Source organism: Bombyx mori, chromosome 17, assembly GCF_030269925.1.
Source record: "Bombyx mori chromosome 17, ASM3026992v2".
Taxonomy (NCBI): domain Eukaryota; kingdom Metazoa; phylum Arthropoda; class Insecta; order Lepidoptera; family Bombycidae; genus Bombyx; species Bombyx mori.
In genome coordinates this window covers 14,374,945-14,389,703 of record NC_085123.1, presented here as the reverse complement: position 1 = coordinate 14,389,703, position 14,759 = coordinate 14,374,945, and the positions used below count along the sequence as shown (strand labels likewise).

At 44.9% G+C, this 14,759-nt stretch overlaps 1 protein-coding gene across 3 annotated transcripts; it reads right to left on the bottom strand.

Moving 5' to 3' along the window:
- Nucleotides 1–933: 933 nt before the first annotated feature.
- Nucleotides 934–14,226, bottom strand: LOC101738044 (L-dopachrome tautomerase yellow-f). Of its 3 annotated transcripts, none has more exons than XM_004927206.5 (10): nt 14,073–14,226; nt 7,136–7,297; nt 6,155–6,325; nt 5,732–5,848; nt 4,660–4,827; nt 3,349–3,479; nt 2,822–3,011; nt 2,633–2,735; nt 1,867–2,031; nt 934–1,046 (listed from the first exon to the last, which is right to left on the bottom strand). In XM_004927206.5, exons 1-10 carry the CDS (start codon nt 14,185–14,187, stop codon nt 1,025–1,027), a joined length of 1,344 nt encoding a protein of 447 aa, XP_004927263.2. In that variant the 5' UTR covers nt 14,188–14,226; the 3' UTR covers nt 934–1,024. The 3 variants fall into 3 exon arrangements, with proteins under 3 accessions (XP_004927263.2, XP_021204382.1, XP_021204383.1); XM_021348707.3 differs by having other exon boundaries at nt 2,846–3,011; nt 14,073–14,214; XM_021348708.3 differs by lacking the exon at nt 4,660–4,827 and having other exon boundaries at nt 14,073–14,214.
- Between the last annotated feature and the right edge of the window lie 533 nt (nt 14,227–14,759).

Genomic DNA, 14,759 nt, shown 5'->3' with positions numbered 1-14,759 from the left:
TGCTCGTTGCTGTCAAAGCTAGATAGTTTGATTTGATATAATCACCGCATAATGCTGATCAGCATTTGATCTTTTCCGGCGTTGGAGACCCTGACGTTGTTTCACTGGAGACACGTTTTTTAAAACTCATATATCTGGAATGATGTTTACTGAGGTGTTATTTTGTTGTCATCTCTTGAAATATTATTGTATTCTTTATATCACTACTGTTCAAATCACGCTACATTTTCCCTGCATAGTTGACAATGTCTCGACAAGAATTCGGTTGCTGTGCATCGTCGTAAGGTCCCTGGTAGTGAGTAGTGTGACGTAGTGACGTAGAAGTGAGTGGCAGGACTTCTTGTGAGTCCGCAGGGGTAGGTTCTACCACCCTGCCTATTTCTGCCGTGAAGTGGTAATGTGATTCGGTTTGAAGGGTGGGGCAGCCGTTGTACTGTAAAGACTGAGACCTTAGAATTCATATCTCAAGGTCGGTGATGGTATTTACGATGTAGACGTCTATAGGCTCCGGTAACCCTTTAACACCAGGTATACCGTAAGCTCGTTCCACCCATCCAAGCAATAAAAAATTACAAAAAAAAGAACCACAAGTAAAAAAAAAAGTAGCAAATAGAGGCGGTTCAATTTCACCAGTGCTTCGTGCTAACTTTTAATACGATTCGAAAAAACTTGTGGAATTTTTTTTTTTTGCTTAGTCGGGTGGACGGGCTTACGGCCCTCCTGGTGTTAAATAGTCACCAGAGCCCAAGGACATCGGCAACTTAAATTCCGCCACCAACCTTGAGAAACGAGTTCTAAATCTCAGTTTTTACAGTACAATGGTTGCCCCACTCTTTAAACCGCAACGCTTTGCTGCTTCATGGCAGAAATAGGGCTCACAAGCCGCCTTAGAACCAGTAGTTTTGTTTATGTCTCAAAAATGAAAGCCTTGAATTGTTCTATCGGTTTCTTTATTACTACTACAAAATTTCAAAACGCCGTTGTGTTTTTGATGGTCACGTTCCGAGGCTCTATGCAGAGTGTTTTAATTCATGATGCCCGTGACTCTAGAACAGAAATATGTCAATTTGTAAGGAATTGTTTTTAATTGACGAAAATATACAAGAGAGCCCAACGTCGGACTTTGTGCTGACCAATTATCGAATTCCATTTATAAGTGTTTTGGGCCTAATTTTAAAATACATTACCTTAGAGACTGTTCTACTATTTATATATACCACGCAATGGCTCCATGGCAGCAATGAGTGGAATTTTGGAACTGTGATACAGACCCTTGCGGATTCACAACACGCTAAACAATTATCAGGGCCCATGGAAGCACACTAATTGAAAAGCCCTTCGGGTATGAAGATATAAATTTAAGAAACCGTTATTTTGTGTTTCGTATATTTCGTTCAAATAGCATAGTTGTAAAGAATTGTTTGTGATGATCTCCTGCTTTAATCTTTCTCCTCGCATCACGATACTACTTCATCATCACTTTATCTTCACTTAATATTTAGACATATTTTTTTATGGTGTTTTCTAAGCGGTTTGGCATCTCTTTCTTCAAATGAGACAGAAAGGGGGAGTCCTCGGCGATGAATAATTAGACAGTGGTTACTGACATCCACGAATGACGTTGATCACTTACCGCGCATACGGTATGCTGCTTAGTCTATCTCTGAAGGTAATCAAAGTATCTATACTATATAATATTATAAAGCTGAAGAGTTTGTTTGTTTGAACGCGCTAATTTCAGGAACTACTGGGCCGATTTGAAAAATTCTTTCAGTGTTAGTTTTGTGAACTCTTCCACGCGAACGAAGTCGCGGGCAAAAGCTAGTATTATAATAAATTGTTTGAATTAAAAACAAAAATCCTTACTGCCATATATTTTCAACATTTCTAATAACGCTGTCAGATACGTATTTTGGTGATAATCTACTTAAAAATAATAAATTTTGACTGTTCGATCTCCGCGTCAAATAATCCGTGCACTGGTTACTTTTGGAGCATTTTGATCCTTCCAGCAGCTTATCAAGGTTCGTTCTAAATTGTAAAAAAAAATGAGGGAAATTTAAACTAATGGAACACTATCAGAGGAAATTAATTTAAGGATAAAGGTGCAGATTATGATGTGTAGATAGCCAATGTTAGTTTATGTATAATTTAAAACCAATATAAACCAAAATAATTAAAAAAAAAGTATCCGGCTATGGAATGAGCCCTCCCCTCCACGGTGTTTCCCGAGCGCTATGACACGTCCTTCTTCAAACGAGGCTTGATGAGAGTATTAAGCGGTAGACAGCGATTTGGCTCTACCCCTAGCATTGCTAAAGTCCATGGGCGACGGGAACCACTCACCAGCAGGTGGGCCGTGTGCTCGTCTGTCTACAAGTTTAATAAAATAAACATTTTAAACTTTGACCTAATGATCTATTAGGTCAAAGTCATATTATACATACACATTTTTCTGTCTACCTATCCATCTGATTTATTATGTTTGTATGAACGTAGTTGAGATTTCAATCTATTGCATGCGTTGAGAGCAGTATTCACCTTATGGTCTGTATGGACTTTTAAAGCCGCTTAACTCAAGCAGTACTGTCTTTCGCGAATGAGAATTCAAACAATCTGTACTTATACTCACGAGAAAAGCCAAAAATTGTTTTCGTCTTCATTGAACTTTGACGACGTGCTCTTTAAAGTTCTTTGCATTAGTCCGTGCAAAACGCTACCAACCGCATCTAAAGCTGTGAAAAAGCAACATATTTCTGTGGTGAGCAACAACATTTAAAGTTGAGGATTGAAATGTATTTTAACTTTTTTAAACCTTTACCTGAAAATCTATATTTAGTCTCACCGATTCTCGAGAGCACATCAACGTTTTCTTCTTCATACGGAGTATCCATATTCCAACAGTAAAGCTTGTTACGATTCCAATTCGTGAATAACAAAATGTTTCCTTCAAAATTTCTCGTATAAATCATCCCTTCATAATTTGGATAGTAGGTGCTGTTAAATGTATCCTTAAGATAAGCGTATAAAAATCATCATTGATTCAAATTTCAAGACACCCTAGGTACTAGTGGCAGGTACTAATACTAGGTACTAGAGGGCATCTCTACCAGTAGTAGGCCGGTACAACCACCCTGCCTGCAGAATTACGTTTCGGTTTGAAAGGTAGAGCCGTTGTACTATAACACTATATTTGAATTAAGAATAATAATTAAAATTCGAGCTTAGATAATCTAACCAACCAGAACTTGCGAAATAATAAAGAGGTAATTCTTTTATATGGATCGACCAATGATTATGGAAATAAATTATCCCAAAAGATCTATTTGTTAATAGTTAAGAACTTACACGAGGTCTTGAATCACTTTTTGGATCATACAGTTGATTTGTAGAATTTAAAAAATCGACATAGTGTTCGTATGTTTCGTTTGGCCTTTTTCTATATTTTTCAACTTCTAGCCTGAATTGTATTTCAAATCCTGACAAACAGAAATAGAAAATGTTAGTTTGCATAGAACTTCTGAAATAATGGGGATTAAAGTATGAAATTGCCGTGCTATTGTAATAGGTACTTCCAATTGACATAGAACCTCTATGGCTTGAGATTTTTGAGTGAAACTTTTTTCAAATAGTACCTATGAGATGCTTCTTTTAAAAAATGTGCAACATTCAATTATCAACTTTCAGTTGTTTTTTTTTTATTCAGCTTAGACAAGAAAGATAGGTATTTCGAAAATTCGAGTGATTTTTTAATACTAGTTCCGACGCGGAACTATGACTGCAAAAACAGCTCGCAATATCAATGTTGCGTTTGGAGAGGGGACTGCTAATGAACGCACCGTGCGATTTTGCTTTAAACGCTTTCGTGGTCGAAATTTTGATTCGAAGAACCGTGTGAAGAAATGTGGGTGTGGCGGAGGATGCTACGATTATCATAGGCTGCCATGAGAAATAGCGAGTCCATCCTAATAGAGCTAAACATTCAAAAAAGGCCATCTGCCCTCTGCCGGGAACGCTAATAATTTCAGGTCGCATAGAGGGCAAGCGCGCCGTAGGCAGAACACCAGCCAGTTGGTCAGATCTGGTTAAGTAAGCGTTTGATGGTAGTCTATACCATGCGGTCCTTGCTACCTATGATCGAACATTGTGAAGGAAAGTCCCATGTGGTCGCGATCCCCAACAGTGAGGGAACGAAGAAGAAGAAGAATAATGAATGCCCCACATCAATGTGCGTTCGGTGTGGAATAATCATTGCATACAAGAGGAACATATAATTATGTGATAGCCGCAGATTAAGATATAATTATTTGGTAGGCTTATCTCAATCGATGTGTATTTATGATAGATGCACCAGCAAAGAATACTTCGTATACTCCGCTATATAGCCGTTGGAGTAAGCGTGTTCTTGAGTGGAGACCGCGAACTGGCAAACGTAGGGTAAAACGTCCTCAGGATCGGTGAAGTGACGATCTATCCAGGGTAGATGGCAATAGCTGGATGAAAGAAGCAGAGGATCGTGGTCAGTGGCATGCAATTGGAGAGGCCTATGTCTGGTGTGGCAATGGACAGCTATAGACTGATGATAATGATGAAGATGACGAGGTCTTTTAGAAAATTAATCAAAGTAATGGCGAATTCAAAATCATAAGAAAGACATACGTGGTACAACAAATTTCCAAGAATCAGCCGTATTACTTGCGCGGCTGATTTTGGTAAAACGCAAGTCCTGAAGCGAGAATACAATGAGGTCGCGGGTAGTGTCGTCAGTAATGTATACGTAAGACTCGGCGCACGGTAATATAAAATCAACTGATAAAGATCGGAGTCCTGAAAAATTATAATACATTGACTTGATGTAGACTTCTACACGGAGCAAATATTCGCATCAGGAACAAATATGTTTTCTCCTTATCTGAGTAGTCGATATGTATCAATCATATGAAAATGTTTAAACTTATGTTATTATATTATATTTATCGATCCTATATGTAGTAGAATTATTTTGTCCGTGCAGCTTGGGTCATAAAAAATCGTAGCGGTGAAGCGAGTATTTCGCTCTTTCTTCCACTCACGAGCCTTGTGGACGGACATAGTGAATCGCATTATTGTTGTCGATAAGCGTTATCGATAGTGTATTTAGTTTTGTCATTTTGTGGGTTAGTGATAAAAATGAAAGAAAAAATCACAAATCGAACACTTACACCACATATCGCCGCAGTAAGTTAACGAGAATGGCAGAAATTAACACTTTGTAACTTTTCGGGATCTATTCTTATTTCAGTCAAAAATTTTAACACATTGTTGACAACAACACGTGCAAATATTATTTTGAATAAATTCTGCCGTTTTGATACAAAACAATGGAGTAGCCAATGTGTCCCTAAAGAAGTTCAGAGAACGAATACATAAAAACACATTTCTCTTCGACATAATGTACTATGATTTGCAGGTAAGTACAAATGACTCCTAACAATGTCTCACCACCCTTCGTATACCACCCCGCCGCCTTGTACTTGCCTTCGATGACTCATTTGTTTTTATCGTTAATGGCGTTGCGCTCACGCAACATGCTCACCGCCCTAGCCGGACTATGTTTTATGACCCAAACTGCACGGACAAAATAATTCTACTATAGGTACAGGGTATCCTAGTTTGGACCGCAGGTGACTGTGTGTGATTAATCCCTGATTATTTATTTATTATAATTTATAAATGTACTGAAGTTACTTGCCACTAGTGATACCGTTATGGAGTAAAGCACTGTTGATATCTTTCCTGAACTGAAAATTTGGTTTTGGAAGACTATTGTAAAGTAGCAATGATGCTGGTTGTACTTGCTTTCGTACACCTGAAAAGCTTAATTTATTTAATTATACAATGTTTTAGAAAGAAGACATTTAAGAATAAATTTTATACAAAAGATAATATTGATGTCAAACAATGACTGCTATAAGTCGCAACACTTAAAATACATTTCTATAAACAAAGCATTATGTATCAAAATCGACATGTCCATAATTGCAATATCGTGAATAATCGCATGACCGCATCTTTCCTCTTACCTATGAATATAGCTGTTCTGTTTATAATATTTTGTATCATAGTATTGTACTTGTCTTCGATATTTCAATCAATCGAATATATATAAACTCACCTGGGATATCGAGGTATCCTGTATCAACAAACCAAAGCCTATCACAACCATCTTCAAACATGTTAAAAACCGATGTAAATTCTTTACCTTCCTTTGAATTAGGAAATGGTCTTAGCATTGGCTCTTTTTCATGAAGAAAGTTATCAATAAAGTTGACAGTAAATGGTATTCCTGAAATATAAAATTTTTAATTGTTCGTTGGCTGATTAACAACAATCTTAGTTGGTGCAATAGTTTGTTGAATACAGTTCAGATCCTCTCTTCGGACTTTGCCCATGAGCAAAAAACTGCTTTGCGATTGTAATGTTTCACCGGGTTGGATTAATGGGAGCTATTAGGTGTTTGGTACTTTTCATGCTATAAGTTACCGGCGCTGCTGTATTCAGAATTTTCAGTGGACTGAACGCTACGTCCCCAGTCGCTCCTTAACAGCTATTTGCAACGTTTCTCAAATATTGGGTGTATCGTTACCCAGTGTAGCTTCGTGATGTCCTTTTCACCGACTGGGGTGGCGGCACCCCCCATTGCATTTTGCATCTCGGTTTACTGTCGGCTAATCTATAATCTCCACCTCTAGGCGCGGGGACCTTTACTTGGTAGAGGCCTCGAGTATAGAATTCTCTACAAAAACGCCTTAACCTTATATTCCGGCCAAAAGTTGAATGGGTGAAGAGTCACAAAGATAAACCCAGGCAAATGGCTAGCGGAAGCAACAATTACCACAACGCAGAGGTGGCAGTATAGTGCACTCTAAATGTGGATGAGGAGCTCACTATACAAAACCGAGCTAAACAGCATGTTCCCGTCACATAAGAAAAGCAAGGTCTATTGTTAACAGCTACCGTCGATCTTGAACATCGGCTATACCTGTCATAACTTAGCCGCTGCCGAGCGTTGAGTATTCTTCCTAAGCCTTATTTGAGGAATTTCATATAATAGAGCTCAGAAAACACCGAAAACTAATTGTATTATAGTTCATACCAGGTCGAGTTCTAGGGATGCTTATCGTTGTTTGAGGAACATCATAAATAAAATCATAGGGAATCAAGTTTTGTCTTATTAGAAACTTTTCATGTTCCTCTAAGGCCACGTCCTGAAAATGAAACGTCCCTTCTTTGTATTCGTAATCCGAGTCGTTCATGTCTGAAAAAGAAATGAACTCCTCTAATTATAAATCATTATCTTATTGACGTAACATATTAGGTAAATCTATACATATAAGTAAAATTGGAGTGTCTGTTTGTAATATTGAAATAAGTGCTTTTTAGTACATGCGTATGAATTTATATACGGTGCATACACCAAAATAATCATTCCGATAGAGGCACCCGTCACGTGCGGACGTGCTCATCGACCACTCGATCGCCCGGTCTTTGTTCGCCCGGCTTTTGTTAGCCCGGCCATTGTTCGCGCGGCCTGTGTTCGTGGTACATCTGCCGACTAAGTGCTCTTCCTGGAAGTTTTTATTTGTTTCGTTTCCTTTTGTTGTTTCTGTGTTCGTGGTACATCTGCCGACAAACTGTTTTCCTGGAAGTGTTTAATTGTTCTGTTTCTTTTTGTTATTTCCGTTTTGTTGTGTTTTTTCTTTGTCCTGTAGTAATCGTGCCGCATCGCCACCTGTGTTCAATAGAACCGCTCAGGTCCGAGAAGTTGGGGCCTCGCCGCAAGGCGAGTGTTTTCAAGACCCGGGGCCGCCCCACCTGGGCACTCAGCGATCATGGACGCTGTATTCGCGGAATTCCTCCGACTTCGCCACCCACAGCTCGCCTCAGAGTTTCTGGCCTTCAAGGCCGATCACACCGCGAGCCCTCTCGTGGACTCCGCCGCGCTCGCTGCTCCTGCGTCGCCTGTACCTGCGTGCAAAGCTTCTGCATCGAGCACCGCAGCCTCCGTCGTGCCTGCCGTTCCCGCGTCGCCTATACTGGCGAGTAAAACTGCTGCGTCGTCCGCCGTGGCCACCGTTCCAGCATCGCGATCATCCGCAGCCTCCGTCGTGCCCTCCAAAACACCTGCTCGTAGGTCACCTGCGCCCGCCTCCTCGTCCTCCGACTCTGACTCGGAGATGGAGGTCGACCTCGCTCCCGCCTCATCGACGGATGGATTCACCCTGGTACAAAAGGGTAAGAAGCGTGCCGCGGAGTCTCGAGCTCCCGCGGCCGCTAAAGTTAGTAAAGCCGCGAACGCGTCGCGCCCCCGCCCTCAGACTCCCGTTGCGCCTCCAGCCCGTGCCACTCCGTCGCCGCGTCCGGTGGCACAAAATAAAACCCAGACCCCTCCCCCGGTTATCCTTCAAGAGAAGGCAGCTTGGGATCGAGTTTCTCTGGCCCTTAAGGCCAAAAATATCAACTTCACGAATGCCCGTAACCTCGCGAACGGCATTCAAATTAAGGTTCGAACACCCGACGACCATAGGGCCCTCTCTTCTTACCTCCGTAAGGAACGTATAAGTTTCCACACGTATACGCTCCAGGAGGAGCGCGAACTCCGTGCCGTCATACGTGGCATCCCTAAAGAGTTGGATGCCGAGCTAGTCAAGGCCGACCTTCTCGAACAAGGCCTACCGGTTAACTCCGTACACCGCATGCACACAGGTCGCGGAAGGGAGCCATATAACATGGTTCTCGTCGCCCTCCAGCCTACCCCCGAGGGTAAGCAAATATTCAACATCCGAACGGTCTGTAGCCTTTCCGGAATCGCCGTCGAAACCCCACACAAGAAAGGCACACCTAGCCAGTGCCATAACTGCCAATTATACGGGCATTCTTCCCGTAACTGTCACGCGCGCCCCCGATGCGTCAAGTGTTTAGGAGATCACGCCACGGCCCTCTGCACTCGCGATCAAAAAACCGCGACGGAACCGCCTAGCTGCGTCCTGTGTCGTACACAGGGTCACCCCGCAAATTACCGCGGATGCCCCCGAGCCCCGAAAATAAATCGCCGCGTCGCCCGCCAAAACCGCCTCCGAGCTTCCGGCCCCGACATCAAAGCCTCGGCACCCTCTGTGTCGCAGGCTAAGCCAGCGTTCGATCCGGCGCCGGTGCCCAGTGTCTCGGCTTGGGCGAAACCGCTGCCGTACACGAACACGGTTACAACTCCCTCCTCCGCGATTCGTCCCGCCCCCGCAACTCGTCCCTCTCCCGCGACTTGCCCTCCGACCGCGTCCGACAATCTCGCTTTAGCGATCGACTTCTTTCAGTCGATCAACTTTGAGCGCGTTAACGCTTTGGGCGACGCCATTCGCGCTGCCTCCACTGCACAACACTTTATCGCCGTTGTGCAAGAATACGCCGACGTATACGCGTCATTAAATACGTACGTCCTCCCCTCACTCCGCCGGTAATCAATGGCGTATATAAGTAGAATAAAGCCCCTATCCGTAACGATAGGATTTTTTAACGCTTACGGTCTCGCAAATCAACGTGATCAGGTTTCTGACTTTTTGCGTGACCATCAAATTGATATCTTTTTAGTGCAGGAGACCCTACTTAAGCCCGCGCGCCGTGACCCTAAAATCGCGAACTATAACATGGTCAGGAACGACAGGCTCTCTGCTCGTGGTGGTGGTACCGTCATTTACTATAGAAGAGCCCTGCATTGCGTCCCGCTCGATCCTCCCGCGCTCGCTAATATCGAAGCATCAGTGTGCCGAATCTCACTGACGGGACACGCGCCGATCGTTATCGCGTCCGTTTATCTTCCACCGGATAAGATCGTTCTAAGCAGTGATATCGAGGCGCTGCTCGGCATGGGAAGCTCTGTCATTCTGGCGGGCGACCTAAATTGTAAACACATCAGGTGGAACTCACACACCACAACCCCGAATGGCAGGCGGCTTGACGCGTTAGTCGATGATCTCGTCTTCGATATCGTCGCTCCGCTAACACCGACTCACTACCCGCTAAATATCGCGCATCGCCCGGATATACTCGACATAGCGTTATTAAAAAACGTAACTCTGAGCTTACACTCGATCGAAGTAGTTTCAGAGTTAGATTCAGACCACCGTCCCGTCGTTATGAAGCTCGGTCGCGCTCCCGACTCCGTTCCCGTCACGAGGACTGTGGTGGATTGGCACACGCTGGGCATCAGCCTGGCTGAATCTGATCCACCATCGCTCCCGTTTAACCCGGACTCTACCCCGTCTCCTCAGGATACCGCTGAAGCCATAGACATCTTAACGTCACACATCACGTCGACATTAGATAGGTCATCGAAACAAGTTGTAGCGGAGGACTTCCTTCACCGCTTCAAATTGTCCGACGATATTAGGGAACTCCTTAGAGCTAAGAACGCCTCGATACGCGCCTACGACAGGTATCCTACCGCGGAAAATCGTATTCGAATGCGTGCCCTACAACGCGACGTAAAGTCTCGCATCGCCGAAGTCCGAGATGCCAGATGGTCTGATTTCTTAGAAGGACTCGCGCCCTCCCAAAGGTCTTACTACCGCTTAGCTGGTACTCTCAAATCGGATACGGTAGTAACTATGCCCCCCCTCGTAGGCCCCTCAGGCCGACTCGCCGCGTTCGATGATGACGAAAAAGCAGAGCTGCTGGCCGATACATTGCAAACCCAGTGCACGCCCAGCACTCAATCCGTGGACCCTGTTCATGTAGAATTAGTAGACAGTGAGGTAGAACGCAGAGCCTCCTTGCCACCCTCGGATGCGTTACCACCCGTCACCCCGATGGAAGTTAAAGACTTGATCAAAGACCTACGTCCTCGCAAGGCTCCCGGTTCCGACGGTATATCTAACCGCGTTATTAAACTTCTACCCGTCCAACTCATCGTGATGTTGGCATCTATTTTCAATGCCGCTATGGCGAACTGTATCTTTCCCGCGGTGTGGAAAGAAGCGGACGTTATCGGCATACATAAACCCGGTAAACCAAAAAATCATCCGACGAGCTACCGCCCGATTAGCCTCCTCATGTCTCTAGGCAAATTGTATGAGCGTCTGCTCTACAAACGCCTCAGAGACTTCGTCTCATCTAAGGGCATTCTCATCGATGAACAATTCGGATTCCGTACAAATCACTCATGCGTTCAACAGGTGCACCGCCTCACGGAGCACATTCTTGTGGGGCTTAATCGACCAAAACCGCTATACACAGGAGCTCTCTTCTTCGACGTCGCAAAAGCGTTCGACAAAGTCTGGCACAATGGTTTGATTTTCAAACTATTCAACATGGGCGTGCCGGATAGTCTCGTGCTCATCATACGGGACTTCTTGTCGAACCGCTCTTTTCGATATCGAGTCGAGGGAACCCGCTCCTCCCCACGACCTCTCACAGCTGGAGTCCCGCAAGGCTCTGTCCTCTCACCCCTCCTATTTAGCTTATTCGTCAACGATATTCCCCGGTCGCCGCCGACCCATTTAGCTTTATTCGCCGACGACACGACTGTTTACTATTCTAGTAGAAATAAGTCCCTAATCGCGAAGAAGCTTCAGAGCGCAGCCCTAGCCCTAGGACAGTGGTTCCGAAAATGGCGCATAGACATCAACCCATCGAAGAGTACTGCGGTGCTATTTCAGAGGGGAAGCTCCACACGGATTTCCTCCCGGATTAGGAGGATGAATCTCACACCCCCGATTACTCTCTTTAGACAACCCATACCCTGGGCCAGGAAGGTCAAGTACCTGGGCGTTACCCTGGATGCATCGATGACATTCCGCCCGCATATAAAATCAGTCCGTGACCGTGCCGCGTTTATTCTCGGTAGACTCTACCCCATGATCTGTAAGCGGAGTAAAATGTCCCTTCGGAACAAGGTGACACTTTACAAAACTTGCATAAGGCCCGTCATGACTTACGCGAGTGTGGTGTTCGCTCACGCGGCCCGCACACACATAGACACCCTCCAATCCCTACAATCCCGCTTTTGCAGGTTAGCTGTCGGGGCTCCGTGGTTCGTGAGGAACGTTGACCTACACGACGACCTGGGCCTCGAATCAATTCGGAAATACATGAAGTCAGCGTCGGAACGATACTTCGATAAGGCTATGCGTCATGATAATCGCCTTATCGTTGCCGCCGCTGACTACTCCCCGAATCCTGATCATGCAGGAGCCAGTCACCGTCGACGCCCTAGACACGTCCTTACGGATCCATCAGATCCAATAACCTTTGCATTAGATGCCTTCAGCTCTAATACTAGGGGCAGGCTTAGGGACCCCGGTAACCGTACTCGTCGAACTCGACAAAGAGGTCGACGTGCAACCTAACCCATGCATCAGCCCGCTGAGTTTCTCGCCGGATCTTCTCAGCGGGTCGCGATTCCGATCCGGTAGTAGATTCATTCGCGAAACAATTGCTCTTGAGTTGTTAGGTCTCCTTCGGAGGCGCTCGGGCAGTTGTTAGCAAATCCCACCCCTCTTGGCTGAGCCTTTGCTCGCCCACCTGTCCTGGTGAAACTGGAAAGGCCTTCGGGCCACCAGTAAACTGTCAATCATAAAAAAAAAAAAAAAAAAAAAAAAAAAAAAAAAAACCAAAATAATATTTTTTACAATTTTTGTCTGTCTGTCTGTTTTTTCCGGCTAATCTCTGGAACGGCTGGACCAATTTTGACAGGACTGTTACTGATAGGTAGCTGATATAGCGAGTAACTTAGGCTACTTTTTTAGATTATCAAATAAAATTTAATGTTTCCGAAGCGAAGCGAGGGCGGATCGCTAGTAATAATTATAATTAGATTTTTTAATATTTCAATTTTCAATCCCAATTACCAATGGCCCAATTGTAATGCCGTAATTTAAAGTCATATATATTCTATATATTATTATTATAATATATTTTATATTTTTTAGGCCTATGCCAAAAGGCACACCGAACTTGGGGACCTCTTGTCACCCTATGTTTAGGAATAAATCGGCTATTATTATTGTTATTATTATTATTATATGCCTGCCCACACAAGTTGGTACCACCAACCTGCCTATTTCTACCGTGAAGCAGTAATGCCTTTCGATTTGAAGGGTAAGGCAGCCGTTGTCCCTGTAGATAGCGGCCTCCCCCCTATGAAGGTTACGGGGCGACCTGAGGGGGTAGAGGCCGCGCGGCGCGCTACCAGCATTCTAGCGCGCTGCCAAGGAGATACGAAAGAGCAACCGGTTGGCGGTGTATCGCATCCCGACCCGGCAGGCTGATTCTGGTCCAGCGGGGTATTCCGGGACAGCAGCGGCACCGGGTGGGTGGCCTGACGGGCTGCCGTACTGAGACGGCCGACGTTTCAGAGCCTTCGATTCGCCTCGAAGGCTCCATCGGCTGGGCGTCTTTGGGGTGACCCGCGCCGTCTGGTTGTAGTGTTGACCGCGGTAGCCCCCTACCTCGTCTGGGTTCTGACCTCGGAGGGGATCGAACGTCGGGTGTAAGAGTGCAGGGGAGTCGTTTAGTGGGTGGGTTCTAAAATCCTTGGGCCCGCGGTCTGCTCACAACACCATGCAGATTGTTGAGTCTCACATACCCCGCGCGCCCCTTATGCGCGGGGACCTCGTAGGAGGTTCGGCCCCCGGCCCGGAAAAAAAAAGGGCAGCCGTTGTACTGTTAAAACAAATTTGGGACTTATGTCTCGAGGTAAGTGGCGGCATTTACGTCTTAGGTGTATATGGGCTCCGGCAACTACTTAACAGCAGGTGGGCCATGACCTCGTCCACCCACATAAGCAATAAATAAAAAATAAACAAATAAATGTTTTGACAGTTAACTGTTTCCGAAGAAGGTATTAGCAACCTACATAGTCTATCGACGATTCGTACCCAAACTATCTATTTCTGCGAAGCAATGACGCATGCCTGTATTAAGGATAGGACATTCGAATTTGAATTGTCCTACCTAGAAATTCCAAACATCAAATGCACTGCAAACGCAATCGCAAATAGAGAAAAATACATTGATAAATAATAAGAACTTTAACTTACATTTTACTCCATCAATATCGTAATTAAACAGTTTCCAACTATGATCATATTCAAAGCTTCGCTTAGCATCATGCAGCGGCAGTATTAATAACTGGATTAATAACAAACACAGCATATTTTAACGTCTGCAACCGCTCCGATTACATTTGCAACTGAGATATTTTTGTCATTGAATGCACTTTGGTTTATGCGTCATTTTAGAATTGAAATGAATGTGGGCGTCGCAGTCATAATTATTACCATTATCTGTACCTTTTTTTTTGTTCAGGAAGAAATGGTCGGTCTCCCGCTCTCCACTGAGAATGGCGGGCGGTGCATGTCGGAGTCGAACCGACTAAAAACTCCTGTTGCTCAACAACCAACGTCCAAACCTCGCATGAGACAGAACTTATGAAAAGGCAAAGGGGGGAAAGTGAAGCGTTTAGTGCGGAGCCCATCTCTCCCATCACCCTCCCCGTCGGGACACTGGACTGGCGGTCGTCGGCGCCACGGCCACCAGTCCTTTCGGTCGGCAGGCTATCCGGAGCCCGCCTAGATGGCGCCGATTAGAATGGCTTATCGTACGGAATACCCCGCTAGGTCAGTAACAGCGTGGGTCGAGGACCCCCGACGTTGGGCAGAAGCTGGCTTAACGCGCCGGCCACCTCAAGAAACGAAGGACCAGGTTCTGAAAGTGAGCACGGAAGG